Genomic DNA, 22,543 nt, shown 5'->3' on the forward strand with positions numbered 1-22,543 from the left:
CAGAATTGATTTTTTTTTTTTTTTTTAATTTCCCTCCTTCACAGGTACAGTACATCAGTACTCTTAAAAGTATTTTTGTTCAAATACAAAAATATCACACAGTCGTTTAGTGGGGTCTTTGCTGTTAACTGTTGGAGAATAATAAAGCCTTGGAAGGCAAACGGAGACACTAGGTGTTGATCACAGTGCGTTGTGAAAGGTGACATCCTGCTTCTTTGAGGCTTCAGAGCCTTGAAACAACAGCCAAACCAAAAACTCAACGACACCTTCCCTTTCACTTCCCTACATTTACACACAGAAAGCAAAGCATTGTAACATTTCATGATCATGACATCAGCCCTGTATCGCCTTTCAACCAGCTCTTCAGACAAATGAGACTTAACATTGAACTAAAAGCAAGTTTTTAATATTTCATCCAAGCTCTGAAGTGATATGAAATGTTTTTCTCTTACTGATTCAATGTGGTGCTCAAACCTCTTCCTTTTTTTTAATGAATAAACCTAATTATAATTAATTACAACAAACTTTTTTTTTCCCAACAGTTCAGCCTCTAAAACCAGAGTCATTGTACAAAAGTGCTCCAAACAAGCTCATTGTAGCCAATGTACAGCAACAGTCTCAGTAACAGTAAAGTCAGGCATTTGTTCTCATTTCTCGAACAGACAGATAAAATGGTAGAAATGGGCCGACGCTGGGCAGTATGTATGTATAATGGGCTGATTTACATATGCAAAGTCACGTTTGTTCAGACTAACCTCTGTGCAGACAAATTACAACTTCAAAGCTTTTCTAATACTGTTGGGCAGGTATGTATTTGATATACTGGCCCGTAGGGTTGGGCGATCTTACGATACGTCCAAGATGGGCGTTAAGAATTATCTGTACTAAGGTATCTATCACTTTGATATCACTGATTATACTAGTCAATGTGGACTTTGTTGCAAATCAACCAGCATTGCTGTTTTCTGGCAATATTGGATTTACTGCACTTTTGCATCGATGTGATTAAGTACCTGGATTTGTCAGGTATCAAACCTGACTGGAATAACCAAAACCAGACGTTTTATTGGTTTCTTGACTGAAGTTGAGAGAATGTACTATATAAAGATCCACTGTATATCATTACCACAAGATAGTATTACATGTACTTTGAAGATTCCATCTACATTGCCCCATGTCATTGTTGGAGAACTCTGTAGCAGTCCAAATATTGAATATCTCCTCTTGCTGCCAACTTGCTTTGGACCTGCAACATGAAAATGGATTTCCATGACTATGTGTGTCTGTCTTGATTCCAAAGCAGAAGACAAAAAATTTGTCTCTAAGCAATAAATTCTTTTACTGCTTTCTAGTTACTTGAGACCATACATTATTATGTTTGAAAAACCTGCTAAACCTTTAAATCTTAAACTACTTCCTTCACTTCTTGTTACTTTAAAGATAACGTAGTGCCTGATATACAACAAAGATGGTTTGGTTGTGATGGTGGTGCTGGCACTCAATTTGGTAGAGAAAGTGAGCCACATATTCATGTAAAACAGTACAGTAGTGATCCTGATACAAAAAAGAGAGGAAAAAGTCACAAAATATCAGGTTGTCCCGGTTTGATCAGCTGTTTCCACAAAAAACATTCTGTAACCAGACAGGAGCCATTAGAATTTCCTTCGCTTGCTTCTTTGATGCTAGGGTGTTCTTTGCTTCTGAATAAACCCAAATATTGACATTATATTACTTGTGATACCTCATGGGTCCTCAAGCATTGATGTTCATTAAGACAAGTAAAGCAGTTTCCAAAAAAGTACAAAGTCTGCAGAGCTGTACAGTCTTGTTCAAAGTGCTGATCCTTTTGCCAAAAAGTTTACTCTGTTTGTTGTTTGCGCAACAGTTTAACTGTCCTATTTCTAAGTCCAGGTGATTCCACACCCTCTTCGATACACCCTAGCTTAAATTAAGAAGTGAAACAAGTGGCAAACATGATGCTTTCCAAAGGTCTGTCCTTCCATTTTGTTTCTTTAATCTGAAAAAAATACAGAATTCAATACACAAGTTCCCCCTGCTTTCAAAGATTCTTTACATCATACATAGAGTATATATTAATACTTTGTAAATTTTATATATTAACCATACTCTTTGAAGAATTCTAAACAGCTTAGGTCAGTCCTACATTGTAGTAAGACAGACTTTTCAGAAGTGTCCACAGGCGGTAAGAGGCACTGTCTTGTGTTCCGAAAACCTGACGTTAAAAAATAAATCAGAAGTCATGCTAGTAGGCCAAGTTGTTGTCAAAGAGAGGCAGTAAATGTCCAGACACGTTACTCTTTGTCCCCGTCCTCGCTGCTTCCTGCAAAAGACAGAATGAGGAAGAAAGGATTAATGTTTGCAAGTACTATTACAGGCTATTACACGTCTTCCTCCTCCAAAATGTCAATTGATTTCTGAGAAAATTGGCACAAAAGTGGTGGTTTACTCTAATTCTCTGGCAATAAGCTGTAGCCAACAATGGCAACTTTAATGGGCCAGTTTCCCAGACTGGGGTTAAGTCTAATACAATATTAAAGTATTTTATTAATACCATATTAGCTCAAGCATGTCAATACATGATTTGGAATGCTGTTAGATTTAGAGTAGAGTTACCCCAACAGCCATGTTTTAAATTAAACTTTAGATGAGCCAAGTTTAAGTTCAGATACTGTCTCTTTATAGATAATATTATTGTTTGAAGTATTTGAAAGATGGACAACGAGCACCTTAGTTTTGATCAAAACACTTCCGCGTCCAGAGAAAGACATATTCTCTCACTAACAGTTTCACTGCACCTTTAGGTCAATGCTGTGACCAAATACTCTCACTAATACAGGTAATTGAATTTAATCTCATTTAATTAGTCCAGAATTCTAGTTAATAGAGATTTAAAGAGTGTTTCAGAAAGCCAGCATTAACCTTTGTTTTTGTAAACTCTCTTTCCTTCCGTTAGCTTTGCTATGAAAAGAAACACCTTAAACTTGATGCACTTCCTAGTTTTAGTAGCTTTGACGATTCATTAACAAGTTTCACCGCAAGTTTGATCTTTGAACCATTTTTTTTAAATCTGAATTGCATCTCAGTCCCAGAAAACTACATTTTTCGTTTAATCTGTATGTATAAGTAGTCAAGTTTGTAAAATCTCAGTCCTAACCAAAAAATGAATTCTGTTGTGAGTAGAGATCAGTTTTTATCCAGATGGGACCCACCTCCTGCTGAGTCCATATCAGAGTCAGAGATGTGAGTGATGGAGAAACGGGACAGGTTGGAGGGGGAGACAGTGAAGCGGGAGTACTGCACGGCTGGCTTGGTGGCCAGGGCCTTGGAGTTGGAGCGGGAAGGAGGGGAGTCAGATGCCACGGAGGATGTTGGTAGAGGAAGCAGAGGAAAGTCATCCTCCCACTCATACCCTGCACCTGAGAGAAGACAGCAAGTACATGGTTTGATGCCTGCTCACTAAATGAGTTTTCTTGATGCTCACTCAAGCAGACTGATCACCTCTTTATTTACATCAACATTATATTTATATTAAAAATGTATTCTTGTACGTACTCTCTTCTGAGATGTTCCCATCAGAGGAGTCATCTGAGGCATTAACCTTCTCTTGGGATTTGTTCCGTAAACTCTGACCCTCTGCTCCCAAAGGGAACCCGTGCTCAGCCAGCTCTTTAGTTGGGCTTTCCTGGTGGCAGTGAAGTAAAGTAGAAGAAAAGGATAAAGCACTTGTTAGAAAGACTTAACATCAGATCTGGACAAGTGACGCAGTTAAAGCTGTACCATTTGATTTTTGCCATTGGGGCAGGGTAACATCCAAAACTAGCTGACAGATTAACTGCCACTACCTTATCGCTAATTGTTATAGCTAACATCTTACCACACAGTTGGCTACTTATATATCTTTCAAAAATAAGCATTAACTTAAAAAGCCATGCGTTTGTCCACCTGATAAATCTAAGTTCAACGCTCACTCTCCTTGTAGTTTTTTTTTATCTCCACTAACTCTAGAGAAAAATATCTAGTTTTTCTAGCTGCCAGGAGCTCATCTGTGTTCTCCAGCTAGTCTGTAACTCCATTTGCCATTTGCTGTCGGGGCAGGTAGTGTAGAGTGGGTTTATCGGAGCATTTTCTTTTACAAATTGTTGCCTTCAGGAAGTTAATGAACCATACAATAGATGTACCATAAAAGAAAAATAATTTGATAAAAGAGGCTTAAAGGTTTCATATAGCTGCAGTATTGGTAAGATTTCCCTTGATTTTAGCACTATGCCATATTACAGCAACTTGAATTAATGTCAATATATATATATATTGATTAATGCAGGTTTAAATAATATAAAATTAATTTTGGTAAGCTATTCATATCTTCTCTCTTCTCTACTCACTTGATCGAACAGATAGACTGTGACATCGTCAAAAAAAGACACAGTCTTCTTCTTGCGCTCAAGCTCCTCCTCCAGGCTCTCTGCTGTAAGCAGGGTTGGCATCTTGAGGAGGCTGCGTAGTTTGTGGGCTTCGCTGTCGTCGCTCACCACAATGGGCACCGGGTGGCACTCGTCCTCGCTCTCCTCCCCTCCGCTCTGTTCGCGCACACTATAGGTTCGCAGCTCCTCGTCTGACTCGTCACTGTCATCCGTGTCACCACCCTCCTCATCAGCCTCTTCCCCATCAGCTGGAGTCCCTCGGCCCTCCATTGCAGGAGGCGGAGGGGGAGGGGTGGATGGAGGTGGAGGAGAGGAAGAAGAAAACCGTCTGGTGTTTGCCGTGTGCTGCAAGGCCACCTCGTCTTTGGGTAAAGTGTGCAGGATTTCACTGGATGTCCCTGATGTCCTGTTTTGAACTGTCTTGATCGCTGGTTCTTCTGTTGTTTCTGATGCTCGAATAGAGTCTTTCATGACCTCTGCTTCCTCCTCCTCTACCTTGTCTTTGGAGGTACAATCTCCATTCAGGGCACCAAGGGCTTCTTCCATGGCCCCCACCACCTCTGCTGCCCAGTCTCCTAGAGATGAGCTGTCCTCCTGGGATGGCCATTCATCCAGTACTACCTCTGTTATTGAAGCAGTGTCAGAGGGCTCCAGAGGTAGCCCCAATTCCTCATCCTGGCCACACTCTTCTGTCAAGTATGCTTCTCTCTCTGGTAGAGAAGAGGATTCTCTTCCTCCTGTTAATACGTTTTTCATATCACGTTTTATGTCTTTGCCCCCTGCTGTGCCCTTAAGTTCTTCCTCCTCTTCATTGTTCCTTTTCTCACCCTTCTTTTCTCCCCTTTGCTGTTCCTTTTCAACATTTTGTTCATCTTGTACTCTTTGTGATAGTTCTTCCCCTTCATCCCTGGACTGCCTCTCATTCTCATAGTCTGAAAAGTAAGCAGAGTCTCTGTATGGGGTCTTATCACTTAGCGGTAAAAAGATGTGGTCACCTATCTGTGAGGCTTCTAAGGCCAAATCTTCACCCAGTGATGGTTCACCCTCTGTGGGCATCACATTAGCCTCGATTACCTGCTCCTCCAGCATCTCATCCTCCTCCAGGCTTGTATCAAGGGTAGGCTTTCCCAGAGGTTGTTCACGGGGTTCATGAGGCTCTTTGGGTACGAACTCAGGGCTCTCATTATTTTCTGTGTCATAGCCACTGTCCATAGCTTTAGGTGAGCTGGAGGGATGGGAGGACGCAGGGCTGAAGCCTTCACAAGACCCAGCTGCAGATGGTAGATCCATGGAATCCATGGAATCAGGAGTTCCTACCTGCTTCTGTAGGGACTTGAAGGCAGGAGAAGCGTTCAGCTCGCTGGACTCATCGGCGAAAATGCCTGAGGTAACATCAGTGATATCGTCTGTGATGTCATCATCCTCATCATCGTCACTGCAGTCGAGGATATCTGCGAGGCAAACGCTCGAGCTGCCTCGGTCAACACCGCTATCTCCAGTGTGACTCAAGTCTGACTGTGGATCTGTGAGGGTAACCATCACATGCGTGTTGTCAGCAGGAGGTGGAGTGGCTTTAGTCATTGTTAGCGTCACCTCTTCTGTTTTAGGCTCTGCTGGTTTTTGCATGATTAGATTATCTTTGATTGCATCTTCTCTCTTGCCCTCCAGTGGGGTATCATTAGTTGTAAGGTCAACATACTGCTCTCCACAGTCCTCGGTCTTTATTAAGGTAGGTTTGGCCACAGTGGGACCCCCTGGGGCCGGCGATAGATTGATCATCTCCTCATTGCTTGGGATGTCAATGATCTTATCTCTGATGTAGTTGCTGTGACTGTAGCTGTGACTATAGCTGTTGTTTCTGACTAACAAGCCAGTGAGTGGGTCAACAAAGTGCGAGTGGCAGCACTCTCCAGATGTTGGCACCTGAGTCTCACCCTCATGGCACAGGTAGATGTAGGCGTTGCAGTTGTCTGAAGGCACCATTGCATGGTGTTTACTCAGACTAAGGCAGACACTATTGTCTTTGGCCTGGTGGGGCTCAAGATATTCCATGGGTTTGGGTAGAGAACGGAAGGCCAGGCTGTGCTCCTCCGGCCAGGAGTCTTCAATGTCTGTACTTGGCATTGTGTAGTGGAAATCTGAGTAAGCGTCCTGTCTGCAACTGTGGCTTGCCCGTCTGTGGTGACCCACACTGCTGTGCCGGTGTTTTGAAGGCCAAGTGTTGCAGGTGTGTCTCTCAACAAATATGTCCTCCTCTTCTTCCTCCTCTGAATCGCTGTCTCTGTGCCCGATGAAGAGTGCCCCCTCTGTCTCCATGTTTATACTGACGGAGTGGCTGTTGTGCCTGGTGTGGCTGGGCATAGTCTTCCTAAGGGAGCCCATCATGTCGTAGTAGCCCCCAGTCACGTTCTTTCCTATGATGGAGGTCTGACTCTTGTCCAGGTATGCATCTCTGTAGGCCTGTTTAGGTGGACTGTTTACAGAGGGGGATATACGAAGTGGGTTCTCCAACTCACCCAAGGCTTGACGCAAGCTCCTTGACCCCCAGCTCTCCTGATGGTGCTCACTAGAGTGCTCACCTCCAATCAGATAGTGATCTATTCCCAAAGGCGGTGAGTGTTCATAGTAGTAACCCCCATCTCTGTCTTTGTAGGACACATAGTGACTAGACTCCCAGGGTCGTAGAGGGCTGCTGTCCAACACTTGCCCTAAAAGGGGCTCCATTGTCAGTGAGATAGCAGGACTTGACTCATTGGAGTCGTACACATCTGATTTATGGATGTCTGCCGACCAATAGGGACCCCTGCTCTTAGCCTGTGATGGGCACGCCATGCACTCACCTGAGTCTGCACTCCCAGTAAGGAAGCTCCCACTGCTGCCCTGATAGTCTGGGCTGTAGGAGCACATGGTATATTCCGGATCAATGTTACAATCCACTGGCTCTTCAATTCGGATGTAGTATTCACTGCTTAATGAGGGGCTATGGGCACTGAGGACAGGAAGTACACCAGGAGCATGTAGATGTTTGGGTTGATAGTAAGAAGGAGAAACTCCATGGCTGAGGCTCTCCATAGGGCAGCCTCCCACAATGCCCCCTGGTGGGTAAAATGCTTCCTGACAATGATGGTTGACCTGATCCAGGATACTAGAGGAGTCGGGGGCTCTATAGGACCGGTCTGCCCTGGCTTGCTCCCACTTGTACTCAAAGTTTAGGCCATGGCTGGTTTCAGTGACTGTTAGTATGTCATCCCCGGACTCTGAGTGGTAGCCATCACCTGCGGAAAACTGCTCAAGGAGAGGGAACGAGGAGGAGGTCGATGAGGGGTGGTCTCGTGACATTGCAGAGGCACCACGGTGGCTGTTGAATCCAGTATTGGGACGCAGTGAGTTCCAGCGCCTCTCAAAGTCCTCTTCTGCCTCGCTGGCTCCCTTGGCACACAGGTAGCTGAGCAGCAAGTGGACTTCCTCTGCATTGGGTCTCTGATCAGGCTGGAGCCAGCAGAACTGCATCACCTCATACCTGAGGATCCCAAAAATGAGACAAACAGAAAAACAGACATTTGATATTTCTGGTGCAATACAGGTAATTTGCCCTGATCCAGTAAAATAACCCTTAATAAAAAAAAACCTTAATCTTAAATCTTAATAAGTTAATTATTAAGTTGTAAAAACAGGACTAAAAAGAAGAGGCAACTGGAAAAAATTCACCAGCACCAGCAACCACCAAGCAAAACCAGCATGATTAGTATATTAATTACAATCTGCAGAAATGAGAATCCATTCATGCTGGAAGGGATTTAATTGTGTTGCTCTGATTTTTGTGTTTTGCCTTGTTTGTTGTTCTTCTGAGGGACTGTTAAATAACTTCAAGATGTTTCTAAATGTGTTTGTGTGTGTGTGTGTCTCACCAGCGCTCAGCCAGGGGCACTTTGAGCAGCGGTCTGGGCAGCCGTAGCTGCTGCTCCCTCACAGCGTAGGTGAGTACCTGTCTGTCAGAGTAGTGTCGGTAGGGCTGGTTGCCCAGCTCAAACAGCTCCCAGATAGTCACACCCAGAGACCTGAGACACAGGATAACACGGAGGTTGGTGATTAAACATAAAACAGTATTCAGAACAAGTATGAGTCATTCCCCCCATGTACAAATGGCTTTAGCCCCTAAATGGAATTGGGTTATTTTGCTTCCTAGAGGTTTTTCTTCCACCATCAGGGGTTTATTACTGTACAGACAGTTTTTCTATTGTCTTATACTTTTCTCCATCTTGTTGGGGTTTTTTTTTGTTCTGGCTGTTTGCCACTGATGTCACATATTACAGTCTTGCGTCTTGATACGGGGAGAGAGCATTTGTTTTTTGGCCAGTTCTCCCAGTTCTCCCTCTGCACTTGTAATTTTAGTAAGAAGAGCTAACTGGACCTCAAAAAATGAAATGAGTTAAAGACAGTTCCCCAAGAGGCAAGTGTCTAATCTATCTGCCATGTTTCGTCATTTAATTCCACATTTAAGGTTTGCCATTTTCCCTGGTGTGTATTTCCCAGGGAACCAACTTCAGCCTTTTGTTTGTGATCTTTTATGCAGTGTAGATAAATGATAGTTTAATGATAACATTTTCCTCTTTTTGAAAGAAAAAGAGAGCCTTTCATTTTAAAACTTTAATCCTGCTTTTAACAAATTGCATTATAAATAAAAGAACATTTACAAATATCATGCCTGAAAGCTTTTCTTGGCACAAAAAGTATTTATTCATTTACCCTCTTACACCCCAGTCAGTGAACGCTGACATATAAAATATATTGTTTTTCTTTTCATACCCTAAAACATTTTGAAACTATGCTGTATGCTCTCGTTGTTCGTCTTTGTCTGTGTGTGTATGTCAGTGTTTTATCCTACCAGATGTTGCTCTGGTGGGTCTGGTCAGCCACCAGCAGGTTTCCGTGCACCTCATCCACGAGCTCTGGAGCGATCCAGCGTAGCGGCACATACATCTGGTCTGATGTCACATAGTAGTCATCCTGATAGGAGGCATGGGTAAAATGTTAACGGGCAGACAGAGAGAAGATCCTCGGCATTAAATCCTAAGCATTTTATCATGTAGTTATGACTCGCAAAGTGTTACTTTATCAAAACTCAAAAACTAATTTATTTGTGCAGGGAATGAAATATTCCGTCAAATCTGTAGAAACTCCCTTAGGTGGAGTAAACGCTAGATCTTTTGTAGATGCAGAGCACCTCAGGTATGTGGGGAGAGTAACTCGCTAACAAGCTCACTTACTCATCCACTCAGCTTTTGCCTATTTGACCTTTAGTCTTTGTTATCTGGCATGGCAATGTCTGCAGGCAACTAACTGCACCTGAATCACTTGCTTGTCTTATCTATTTCTTTTTCAGCTACAGCCAAATACTCTAAACCACATTAAATTATATGAATGCAAAATAATACTGTTTATGTTTGCATATATCACTGTGGGCACGTTTCTCTGATAAACAGACCTTGTACTTAGTGTGGGACAGGCCATAATCACCAATCTTCACTGAGACATCAGCAGTCAACAAACAGTTCCTCAAAGCCAGGTCACTGATGACAGAGGGGGTAGTGGGGAAGATTGGGGGAGGGGGTAAAACAGCTGTTACATCTTGTCATTATTTATAAACATACTAAACAAGACGTGGACATTGCAGGGGGGTCGTATTTCTTAAGGCACAGAAATATTTAGAAGCCCTGCATGCAAAATCACCGACTGATGGCAAGATGGAAAAATTCTAATCTTTTCCAGTTGGCCTAGTTCAACACTGCTCTTCTAACACAGATCAACATCAACCCCTGTCTCTGAAACGGTTGCTGCTGCAGACTGACTGGAGGTTTGACTTGTTCTGGAGATGAGGGGTCACCGCCTGCAACAAAATCACTGATGCTGGAGTCTGTAAGGAGCACTCAGGCAGCACCAGGATATTGTTCCAGGAAGCAACTGAGAAGCAAAAGGCAGATTTTACTGTGCTGGCATTGTCATTTTGTAAAATCTTTGATACTTAACAGCAGAAATTGCTCACTACCTGTGTGTGAAGTTGTGTTTGTGCAGGTGCAAGAGTCCTGAGGCAATGTCACAGGCCATCCGCTGAAGAATCAAGGGCTCCGGGGTCATGGTTTCTGCAGTCCTGCAGCTCCGGAGGTAGCCCTTCACGTCCCCCTGGACACGGCGGAGAGAAAGAAAAACATCTGCATGTTACAACCTCTGACCACTGGAGGGCAGTCTTGTCCTTGTGCTGTGCTTAATGGGAACAACAGCTAAAACAGAGCAACCTGGCCCCCTGAGTGAATTACACTCTTTTGGACTGAGACTGTTTGCACGGCAGAGCCTTTGCCTTCCTTCGTCTTATGGCATTTAGAATGTACAGTCTTTACAGTAACTACACTAAGTAATGAGTTTGAGCCTACAGGCTTATTGTCCTTGGGTATATCTGAATGTTTTTTGTCATCATGGGTTAAGTACTGCTGGTGTACTGGTGTTGTCAATTTAAAAAAAAAAAAAAAAAATCTGAAATTGAGTTTTAACTGTGAGCAATATATTTCATCAGCTACCACCGATTAACTTCACTCACACCGTGGAGGGAATTAAAAATTGATGGCTGTGAAGCGGCAGACAGCCAGTTATTAGTTCTTTGATTACTTCAATATCACCAGACATGTCAGTGTTATGTCTACCGAAGTAATCAATCCTGTGGAGCTGCTGCTGGATTTTTATGCTGCAGTTTGAGTTGTAGTAGTGAAGCGTGACTTAGTGGTAACTGTGGGCTCGGCTGCCAAATATTCACAGCAGCTGCCAGGAATATTTTATTGCCAAAAGTAATTAACAAAGAAATCCCATAAACTACATATAACAAAAAAATTTAATCCAGTTAATGTACTGAATCAGTTAAACGATATAATGCAGACTTTCAGCTAAAAGCAATGGTCAAGAGACTCGCGTGAAAGTGAATAAGCACGACGCATGAAAGTTAATCATTTAGTCACTTTGTAAATTTTTTACTACTCTGTACACCGTTGTATCCGTATTGCTACAGAAACATTGCCTGCTGTTCAGACATCCTCAGCGCATTCCTGAAAAGGAGGCCCCGGGGCTGACATCTCGTCCCAGTGATTTGTTGCAGGTGGTCTCCCGAGGTTACCGTAAAGGGTGATGTTGATGTTGACCTTGACTCTTTCTAGAGTGTGGCAGGTTTCCATTGGATGACTATCTTAACTGCAGCAACAGAGGGCCAATCATGTGTGAATTTGTTTTTGCTGGAATACTCTCATTTGTGAAATGTATTTTGCTTCTGAGAGGCATCCGACTCCTGTATATTGTCTCCATATTGTATAATATATATATTTAATCTTCAAGCCATCAGTGTGTTGTGTGTTAATTCATGTGTGCTGAGTATTTTATGGGCAATTTCCACCAAACTTCACGGATCCTTTCATAACCTACACATTTCATACTGTAGTTTTGAAATACACTTTATGCACCAAATGTGGTACAGCCTAATTAAAAAACATTGAGCGACAGGTTCATTTCCAGTGATTTTTATTAAAAATATTAAAATCCTAAATGAAATGACAGATTTCCAACAGGGGAACATGCAGCAGGGTTGTGACCGTACTCCTCTCAGATTTATCCATCAAAAGGACATTTTACCCAGAGCTGGCACTTGGTCTGTATTTACCTGAGATGTTTAATCTTAATTCCTATTTCTTCATACTTACTGCAAGCCGTTTGGATACTCACCAGTGGACAAAACTCCATCACCAGCAGGTAGGGCGTGACCTCAGTGCACTGGGCCAAACACTGCAGCAGAGCAGGGTGCTGGAGGGCACTGGAGAGCAGAGGAGGAGAGGAAGAGCATGAGCTTACAGCACAGCACAAAACAGAAGGATAGTACATACTGTGTCAGTGTAGGTGTCTGACTTACTGTATTAAGGGTGAAGACTCATACAGTATGTTGACAGTATTTGTTCAAATATATTGCAAAGTATTTAATTATTGTACACCGTTTGCAAAAATACATGAAGTAAATACCATATTCCCTCAAACAGTGGCCCGAGCCTTTATTTACCCCATCTGCAGAAGGTAACAGGCCTTTGATTCTAATTCCCTCTGTTCGATAAGTATAACTGGTCATAGTTTAGTAGAAATGCTTGTTATGAGCCGCTTCCGTTTGCACAGCTGAAGTTACTGCATTAGCCTGTTAATATAAACTCAACACCTTCTGTAACGTTTCCTCCTGTAATGGAGAAAAATGAGGTTCCACCAACTCAAAATTGACAGTAAAGACAGAAATCCAACCAGAAAGACGGGTGACGGAGGGAAATGTGTACCGGTAAGGCTGTGCTTCCTCCAGGAAATGCATCTGGTTCTGCACACTAGCACTGGCTTTGAGCTCCTTCACCACCACTTCGGTGGTATTCAGGCCTGCGTTCACCTCCCCCAGCAGAACCTAGCACAGTACAGATAGATGGACATATACGCACGGCGTGGACAGACGGAAGGACATTTTCCACACAAGCAAACCGATTAAGCATTTGAGTGACCATTACACAAAGACAGACAAAAAGACATGAAGCGGTCATGCAGGGGTTCAGCAGAGAGAATTCAAAGAAAGTGCAGAGACAGAACAATCAGACAAACAGATACAGATGGACATACCCAGTCAAGGTACACAAGGAAGGAAAGGACGGATGTATATTCATGAGCGAACAGTATGAAAAGGAGGAGAAACAGACAAAGAAGCAGAGAGGAAGAGAACAACAGAGAGTGACGACAACATGTTATCTGGTTGTAAAAAGACAATACCACACCACACGGTTCAGCCTGCAGTGGAGGGCTATTACTTTGAAAGTTTTACCAGCGTGAAATAGGTTCTCAAGGACTAAGTCTACAACTTCTGGGACAAGCTGACATCAAAGGCATGGGGATCAGACTGGCATTACAGACTCAGACATTACAGGTAACGCAGCGTGTCGGACATTTTTAACTGAGCTCATTCTAAACACAGCCGAATCACAGCAAAAACTAATAGCGGCGATGTTAGACTCACTGATGCTGCGTTTCATCTACCTGGCAAGTGGCTGCAGGGACAGCAGGAAGCGACTGTTAAAACCACCAGCAGGTAGTTGTGAAGACTGGGGTGTCTGACGTGGCTTACCTTCCCGAACCAGCCATTCCCGATCTCTTTCAGGTAGAGAAGACTGTGGCGGCCGAGATCTGTGGATTTCAGGAGTTGGACTGGGGGAAAAGAAGAGAGAGGAAGAGGCGTTACAGTGATGGATAATCCTCCGCCAGCAGCCTCTTGGTGGTGTCTCACAGGTGTGGGCTCTTACAAAAGCTTTGGTTTTGCAAAACCAAATCACATTAAGTTACATTGCAGCAACCTATGTGAAGACCTCACTAATACGTTACAGAAGAGTGAATGTATTTGTCCCACCTCTCCAGGCAGCCATTGGTTTCCATTCATTCCCATATGATATGAAAATCTGGTTGCAGACGCTTGACACTTGCTTGACATCATCAATGGAAATCATTGTATGAATTTTGATCGGAGTTACATTATCACGGTGATGTAATGCCACGCAGACTTTCCGAATAATTCTCCATTTAAGTTGTATCATCACAATAATATAACAATGACAAACATTAATGCGGGGTTGATATTCACTATGATGAAGTACACTGCTACGAGACAAGTCTCATCAAGTTCAATCAGCCACAGTCAGACGTAAACGCCTCCTTTTACATTCTTTAAGTTTTAGTTTCAGGGCCACTTTCATTTACCAAACAGTCTTTGCTGCTTTTTACATTGAGTTAGGAGGGTTTTTTGTACCAGGGGCCCACGATGCACGTGGGCACCGAAGTGGAGGATAACCTTTATCACGGTCGGTACGGTTTTCATTAGTGCCAGACAAAACCACCACAACACGGAGGACATGAATAAGAAGACACAGTACACATTGTATGTGTCATGCAATATTTCACCAAACTAGAAAAAAATCAGGCTTTCTGAATTAATGCTAACCCATTCACTTTTCATTCACTCAGCATTTCAAGTCATAATACATAAGTAAGTTCGGAAATCAATCTGAGAAGAACAAAAAATTTAGAGTTGACATAAAATGGATGAGCATGCGGTAAACTGACGTTAAATTAATGATTAAAGATAGTTAACTTGACTCATTTCCAATATGATGTTGGGACCTATTGTTTTATTACATATAAAAAGATGAAGAGATCGTACATACAGACACAGTTATTTCCGAAAACACAGAAAGAAGATACTGAGAGGAATCCTAGACCCCAATAATAATAATCTTAAATATGTATATACATAGGCCTAGACATGTAAGTCGTAACTGTAACCTGACAGAACGCACCACATCCAGGTTCTTAAATGGCCACTGTAGAATCCATCCTCTGTCCAATCGATTGGCATTAACCTTCTCTAAAATGAAATATCCGAACACGCCAGTGGACGTTGCCCAAGGTCCACGGGTAAACAAAACAGACTCCACTCTTAAGTCTTATTCTATATTGAACCTTCCCTGTCACCGATCTGTCCAACTGTCCTCCAACACCCTGATGCATCTCTGTCAGTGTCCCCTGAGTCTTTCCTGCTTGCCGAACCCACTCAACCGTCCTGCCCCAGCTCAGCCAAACGAAACAGGATTGACGCCACCATCCCCCGACTGTCCCTCCATCTCTCACCCCTCACCATGTATCCCTTCCTTTCTTTCTTTCATCATCTCCCACGATGACACTTAGATTCTCGGTGTAGAGGCAGACAGACAGATCTTTGTAGTGCTGTGTTCCCCCTCCAGACTGCCACACAGTCAAGTCACTGTGTGGAGGCCATATTGGACACCCCTGTCTCCTTCCCCAGACTGGTCATTCCTTACACCCACTCACGCTCTCTTCATCCCAAAGCAGAATACCCACCATTGTCTGGCTACTTAGGGCAGCATGGCACCAGTTAGGACCAGTTAGTACGCACACACTGGGGCTATTATCCACCAGCTCCTTGACATAGGAATGAACTGTTTTTTGGTGATAACAGCAGCGGGGAATAGGTCCCACCTACGCCATCACGTTAACCTCAAATATTGCTGATGGAACAATGAAGGGAAGACAATAGATGCCTGGAGAAAAAAAAATAATCCTAAAAGACTATACTATGACATTTCTTATCTCTGCCAAGGTTTGTTTTTGGTCTCGTATTTTTTCCGGTTTCTTAGCAAGATGTCTACAAAGAACTTAGCGGAAAGCTAGTCCGTGGGTAAGGGAACAAGTGATACGTTTTTGGTACAGATGTAAGGTAGTTTTTAGGGATTTTACGGGGCAAATGTTCACTCATTCACTGCCTTCTGATTTTTATTTCATTGTTGTTTTTTTCTAGAACTCATGGTGACAAACTAAACCCTCACTACCCTGCTGAGTTCTCAGATTGCTTAGCAGCCAATACACTAACTCAATTTCCATTTGACAATGCTGTCTGGCCTTTTCTAAGCCGTGTGCTGCTGAGGATCCCTCTGAGGAATGCATCTAGCTTAATCGCCATAGTAGCCAGGAAGTCTTTAGCAAGATGCACAGCAGCTAAATCACTCAGGGCCAAATGGAATTTCCATTATCCTCTTTCACTCCAGTGCATCCTGGTCCACTCTCTGCTGAGGTGCTGAGCTATAGTGCTGTCCTTGAACAATCATTTAAATTCACTTATGACATCTGCCCATGTTGCTGCGTAATTCAATTAGAAATGGGAGCATGGCGAGGCTTCAGAGGTCGATGTATACAAGTTATTGTGTGCAGATTTGACAGTGTTTGCTAGAAGGATGCACGGAGTACACGTATCTGCTCCGAGTGGGCTCCACTAGTCTTTGCAGTGCAGCCTGCAGCACAGAACAGCTGCATCAGGGTGGATCCTGGGGACCGGGCCCCGGACTTAGCCAAGCTCTCACAGTACTGGTGTCTCATTAGGAACTCCACCTATCCACATAGTCCTTCAACAGCCCAGAGTTCAGCAGGATGACAGAGGAGATGGGAACATTTGCTGAAAGTAATTCATCTCTTCATCTACCTCAGCTCTCAGGAATTAATAGAGATTCAGAATCTGAAACTCGCACCTACACTGCGTTAAAAGCAGCCTCCAAAGCTTTTCGTTGTGGTACTAATAACACATTTTATCCCCTTAATAACTACTGTTCTTATGTATTCATTTTCTTTGTTGTTTTAGTGCTTGTGCTCTTCTCTATTCTATCCTTTCCTTCGCTCTGTTGCTGTGTGGTTCTAGTTTTAATATTTTATCACCAGGCAAGGACTTTGAACTGCATTTGTATGGAGTGGTGATGTACAAATAAGCTTGAAAGGATGCAGGAAAAAATAACTGACAAAATCCAGATGAAAAGACAGAATCTAGCAGCATAGAAAGACGAGGAAAATTATGACAAAGTTATGACCTGTAGAGATGGACACACAATTTCTCGCTGAAAAACAAAAATGATGTAACTGGGTGAGGCTGTCCTGAAGCTGCAGTAATAAATCTCTGACCTCTACCACTACCTTAATTGTTTTCAATTATTCACAGAAGACAAAGCGAATATTAGGGGCGTCTCAGCCATATCAAAGACAATAGTGAGAAAATAGTTTCACTTACCCTAAGTGGTATTTAGCCATGCAGATAATTCTGGTTTTAATAGCTGAGGTTTTGTGTTATCTGCCTCTGGTCCCAGCAGGAACTGCAGCATTTATTTGGTCTTTCAATGAACTGTACACAGCAAATGAAATTCCATGAACCTCCCTTGTATTTAAGTCTCATCAGAGAACTCATTCATTTGTTATCTCAAACCTTCAGCAAATACCAAAAACCAAACCTTTCTGCATGGCTAGATACTACCAGGAGTAACCAACCTTTATACACTGCCTATCCGACGAGTGTGGGTCAAACCGTGGGATGTACAACGTCAAACCAATGTTTTCATTTAAATCTAAGTTCTGATGTGGACCAATCCCAGAGTTTGTGGGCATGAGCCATTAAGTCTCACCACACTCCAGTGTCAAGTTTATCAGGCAGCATCAGCCCATCAACACACAAGAAGGCCCATTGTCAACGGTAGCAGAAAGGGAGAAAGAAGGTGACAGAGTGAAAGAGGGATATTCTCACTGGGGTTTTGTGCTCTTGCATGCCTGACATACCAACAAGCAGCAGTGTAGGCTGGCTGCCTGGACATTATTATGCAACAGGCAGATGTTTGTGGGAGAGAGTGAAAGTTAAAGAGCAAAGAGTTCATTCTGCAGGGACCTGCAGCGAGGGATTGTAGGATAGGTGGAGGCCCAGCTGGCCGGGGCCATTTTCAGGGCGGTGCTCACTCCAGGGACAAACTCTGACTATTGCCAGATACTCAGCCCTCCTCGCTGCTATTTACTCTCACACCCTTGAAATGCACTTTTACAAGGCTTTTGCAAGGTTTGCATCAGTTTGCAGCAAAGGACTAGAGACGTAAATCACAAAGCACTGACATAAGCATCAAAATTGAAATCATGATTGGATATTCTTTGACCAACCATTCATCTTATATTTGATCCCTTTCGACAGAAGGGGAAAAGTGCAACTCATTTCATTCATTTTCATTTCGTGATGTGGGGATTTCAAAGATTCATTAAGTGAGAAGACTGCCACTGGAAGTGAAGGGACCAAGTTTAACCTCATGAACACTTTTCACTAATTTTCCTGTTTGATTTAACTTTAGTCGATGTTTGAATCATTTTGTTTATATTTCCCCAAGACATCTGCCTGATTTTCTCTCTTTGAAAACTTTCTGATTTAAGTAAAATTTCACATTTCTACAGCATTTTTACAACTCATGTTGTATGCTGTGCAGCGTACAACATGAGTTTGTACAGCAGATGGAGCCACTTGAGGATCCCTCCGAACTGTAGAGGTTAAACTGAACTAAGGTGAACGTGGGCTCACCTGATCGAGCAGGTTGCTTGGCGACGGGCAGGGACACCTCAGTGAGCGGCAGGATGTAGACGTCCGGACTGCCCTGGGAGGCCGGCGAGGCCAAGGTGGACATATCTGCATGGTACTCCTCCCCGTCCACATTCTTGAATTCCTGGAACACACAGGCACAAAAAATGAGGAGGTCAGAGGTCATACAAAAGAACAGGTTGCTTCCATTAGACTGGCAGCCCAAGGGGGAACTAGTTAACAGCTTCTTTACTTGTAAGGTCAAAGATGTGAGGACATGAAGATGCAGAAGTGGAAACAAAGCTCACAAACATTTGTAGATCGTCTGATGGGTGCATATCTACTCTGTGTGATCTGTAATATTTGACTGGATCAATATAGGATATAGAAAGCCAAAAAAAAAGGTATACAAAAACACAATTGAAAATTGTTGGTATTTTGGCTAGACCACCGAACCAGACTTGAGATAAAGTGAAGCAAGCTGTCCTGGCCCGGTTCAGTGTTTCTCTAAGCTGTTTGTGAGACTGTTGGAACATCGTAGTGTAAACAAAGCCAGCCTGATTTACCCAAAGATTATTTGCACCAAGATTACATGTATCCCAATCCTCTACTTTACAATTAAGCCTGATGGTTTTAGCATTGAGATACTTTCTAAAATCACACAGAGCACAAACTGGAGAGAGGAGTTTCTGTGACTCAGTCTCACTCAGACAGAATGCTTTTCTGAAAATGTATAGTGAAATGTTGTTGTTTTTTTCATATCTAAGTTGACGATGCAAATATTTACAAAATAATGAGGAAAGCCAAAAGCGCTTCTATAAAAAATGCAGAGTGACCCAGTGCTCAGCCTTACAGGCCCCAAATGGCACCAGGCAGAAGAGTGATCAATAAATCTTCACAACTCTGAGTGGATAAGAGAGATTAGTGTTTACACTGGAGACCCTGACAGCCTGACCCCGCTCACATCACCGGCAAAAGAGATCCTTTAATATGTATTAACCCTAATTATATACTTGAAATTAAGTGTGGACGAAACAGAGGAGTGTGTGCTTGGGAATGAATTACTAAGAAGTTGCCGCAGACACGTCCACAACTGTGAAATGAAATTCAACATATGGAAAAAGTAACATAGAAACGTGGAGGTGACGATACTAAGGAAAGGAAAGGAAAGGTGGATGAAATGGCTGAACTGTGTTAAATCACTATGGAGCTATAAACCAGCTCTTAATACCTGAGGTAAACTACGTTTGTATGTAGATTTAAAACTTACTAACTAACTAACAATCACCTTGTACTCAAAACACGGATTGGGAAGGTGCATACCAGAAACTAAAACGTTCTATGAGAAGCAAAAGTGCAACACTCTTTAAAAGCCAGAAACTGAAGATTTACTTGGAATTTTCCCAGGCCACTTCCGTTCAAAACGTGGGTTGTGGTTGGCTCAAGACTAACATTTAATTACTATCATTTTGTCGCACGGTGTACAAAAGAAATCAACTCAATCAACGTCACAGATTCTGGCTTTTGAAAATCCCTTCGAAACAGACTCCAGATTTCTGTGGCTTTTTTCTGCTTTTTCTGAGTTTTCCAGGTTAGCGTGTTAAAAACGAGGCCTGGCCTGGATAAACAGCGAGGAGCCCTGAACGAATCCCTAAGTCTGCTGATTGTAGTGACACATCACAGGATAAGAGGACGAAGAGGGGAGGGAGTTGGCTGCATCCACAGACCGGATGTCAGAATAAAAGTCTCTTAGTTGGGAGCTGGAGAGCAGCAGGGTCGCAATGCTGGAAAAATGTGACCCGCTGCAGCCCTCTGCAACACCCACACAAACACAGATGCACACACACACACAGTCATACATAAACACCTCCATCTCTCACTTCATCCTGTCCTCTAAGAATGAATGCACGGCTCATGCACGCTGCACACCCTCCCACAGCCTCACATCCAAATCTTCACACGGCCCTGCTCGCCCTTCCAATTCAACATGTGGTTTCACTCTTCACATCGACACACAAACTGTCACACACACACACACACACACAAACGCTGACCTTGTTCACTTTTGGGGACATTACATAGACTTGCATTCATTTCCTGGAGACTTACCCTAACCTTAACCATAACCACTGACCCAAAAATCGTCTTTTTTCCCAATTGGGGACACGGCTTATGTCCCTAGTTTGATTAAGCTGTCCCCAATTAACTGGTCTTTAGCTAGAAATTTGTCCCAAAATGTAGCCTATGACAGACAGACACACACACACACACACACACACATACACAAATGTATACAAATGCAAGAAAAAAGCCCATTACAATCTGCTGGAATGCGAGGTAAACCATCAGGAAATCATCAGTCTTCACAAGCTAAAACCAGAGAATGTTTGGGTTGATAACATTTTGCATTGATTAATTTCCGGTCGATCCACTAATTGATCAATTGTCTAATCTTTTCTGGACTGAGTAAAACAATTTAAAACAGAGCAGAAATGTGTTTACACTTTGCTTTTCACATAGAAATCTGTCAAAAAAATGACTCCATATGAAATGATGGCAGAAAAGCATTACAAGTCACATCATTTCATTCTTAAGTTTTCCATCAAACTTCCTGAAATATTTATAGGTCAACATTTTTGCTTTGTCCTTTTAATCCCATGTTCCATCTTAATACTAAAAAAAGCCTCTCCTGCTGGTAAAACAGAGCACAGAGCGCAGTGTATGACCCCACAGTGTCCCTGCTAGCTTACCTTTCCTCAAAGTCCATGGGTGAGGATGTCAACTGGCCTCAGCTTTGGTTACAACATCTCAAAGTCCCTCACTCTCTCTCTCTCTCTCACACAAACACACACACACACGCACGCACGCACACACACACACACACACACACACACTCACAACGCCACACACTCATTGGCCCCCTAGGGCTCCCAATGGCATGATGGGCGCAGGGCAGCAGGAGGTTGGCGGTGCCTGGGAGAGCGGCTGCAGAAAAAGGCATCATCATTCTGCAGAGAGAGTCTCATTGTTGAGTCCAGAGAGGAGGAAGAGGAGGAAGAGGAAGAGGCTTTGTGGCTGACCAGTGACTCTCCCTGGGACTGCTGGGGATGGAGGGATGAAGGGAGAGAAAATGAAAAGGGGGGGAGGGGGGGGAGGAGGAGCACTGTCTCCCAGTTCAGGGGCTTGACCAAACCTGTGGTCGTCTCATGAGGGAGAGGAGAGAAACTGAGCCCCTGCTAGAGTGAGAGGGAGAAAAATACAAGTGGGAAGAGGGGGGAGGAAGGAGGGGGGAGGAGGGGTGGGGCGGGGGTTTCACATACTATACTTGTGACATCACTCTCTCTTCCACGCTCTCTTCCTCTCTTTTTCTCTCTCTCCCAAAAACCAAAGAACATCTGCACATCTGCAGGGCAGTCCCCTTCCTCACTTGACCAAGAAAACACACACACCCACACCTTTTTTTTGTTAACACTACACTTGTGAGGACTGTCTATGGACTACTTGCCCTCCTGACCTCTTAACCTGACCTGCAACCTCAGCCCGACCCAAGTCTAATCCCTTTAATTTAAACCTTAGTCTATACAGCCTGACATCCTTTTGCGGTTGAGCTTTCCATTCATTAGGCAACGGACCTCCTTATTTCGGTACCTTTCAAGCCCCTTAAACCTTTGTGCACGAGCCCAAACGTTGCTTTTGTGCCTCAGTCCACTCTTGTATTAATGATTAAGGGCTTTATTAACATGGTTTAAGGTTTATTTAAGTCCATTGTCTGCGAATCTCACAAATTAAAAGAAATTTGAGGCACCAAAGTTAGAGTGTGTATTTAGATTCTGGGCATGACAAAGGTAGTTTACATTATTCAAAGAATGTTTCTGCTGGTGACTGGGTTTGAAATTTGTTTACCATCTTAAAAAAAACTAATATATAGCAAATTCTGCTCCCCAGTTGTAGTGAAGGTCTGGGTCATCTAAATGTAGGGAAATTTTTAATTTGGCTCTTCTGGGAGTTTCATTCCATGTTTTTGTCAAACATCATAAAAAGATCTAATTATTTATGTATACTTTTCTTTAAAGGAATAGATCGACATTGGGAAATACATTTACTTGCTGTTTTGCCC

At 43.1% G+C, this 22,543-nt stretch overlaps 1 protein-coding gene across 1 annotated transcript; it reads right to left on the bottom strand.

Annotated features, from left to right (window-relative positions):
• Positions 1–9: 9 nt before the first annotated feature.
• aatkb (apoptosis-associated tyrosine kinase b) lies at positions 10–21,515 on the bottom strand. The gene is made up of 13 exons (XM_040135134.1): positions 21,177–21,515; positions 18,430–18,571; positions 13,618–13,697; positions 12,791–12,909; positions 12,201–12,288; positions 10,489–10,622; positions 9,928–10,012; positions 9,328–9,449; positions 8,351–8,500; positions 4,404–7,962; positions 3,574–3,703; positions 3,231–3,437; positions 10–2,341 (listed from the first exon to the last, which is right to left on the bottom strand). Exons 2-13 carry the CDS (start codon positions 18,530–18,532, stop codon positions 2,313–2,315), a joined length of 4,806 nt encoding a protein of 1,601 aa, XP_039991068.1. The 5' UTR covers positions 18,533–18,571; positions 21,177–21,515; the 3' UTR covers positions 10–2,312.
• Between the last annotated feature and the right edge of the window lie 1,028 nt (positions 21,516–22,543).

This window comes from Xiphias gladius, chromosome 9 (assembly GCF_016859285.1).
Source record: "Xiphias gladius isolate SHS-SW01 ecotype Sanya breed wild chromosome 9, ASM1685928v1, whole genome shotgun sequence".
Classification (NCBI taxonomy): domain Eukaryota; kingdom Metazoa; phylum Chordata; class Actinopteri; order Istiophoriformes; family Xiphiidae; genus Xiphias; species Xiphias gladius.

Excerpts from the sequence above, each read along its gene's own strand:
- aatkb (XM_040135134.1), bottom strand. The coding sequence starts at position 18,532 with ATGTCCACCTTGGCCTCGCCGGCCTCCCAGGGCAGTCCGGACGTCTAC. Across the intron at positions 12,910-13,617 it reads GGAATGGCTGGTTCGGGAAG|GTTCTGCTGGGGGAGGTGAA; the intron begins GTAAGCCACGTC and ends GTACTGTGCTAG. Across the intron at positions 7,963-8,350 it reads GTGCCCCTGGCTGAGCGCTG|GTATGAGGTGATGCAGTTCT; the intron begins GTGAGACACACA and ends TGGGATCCTCAG.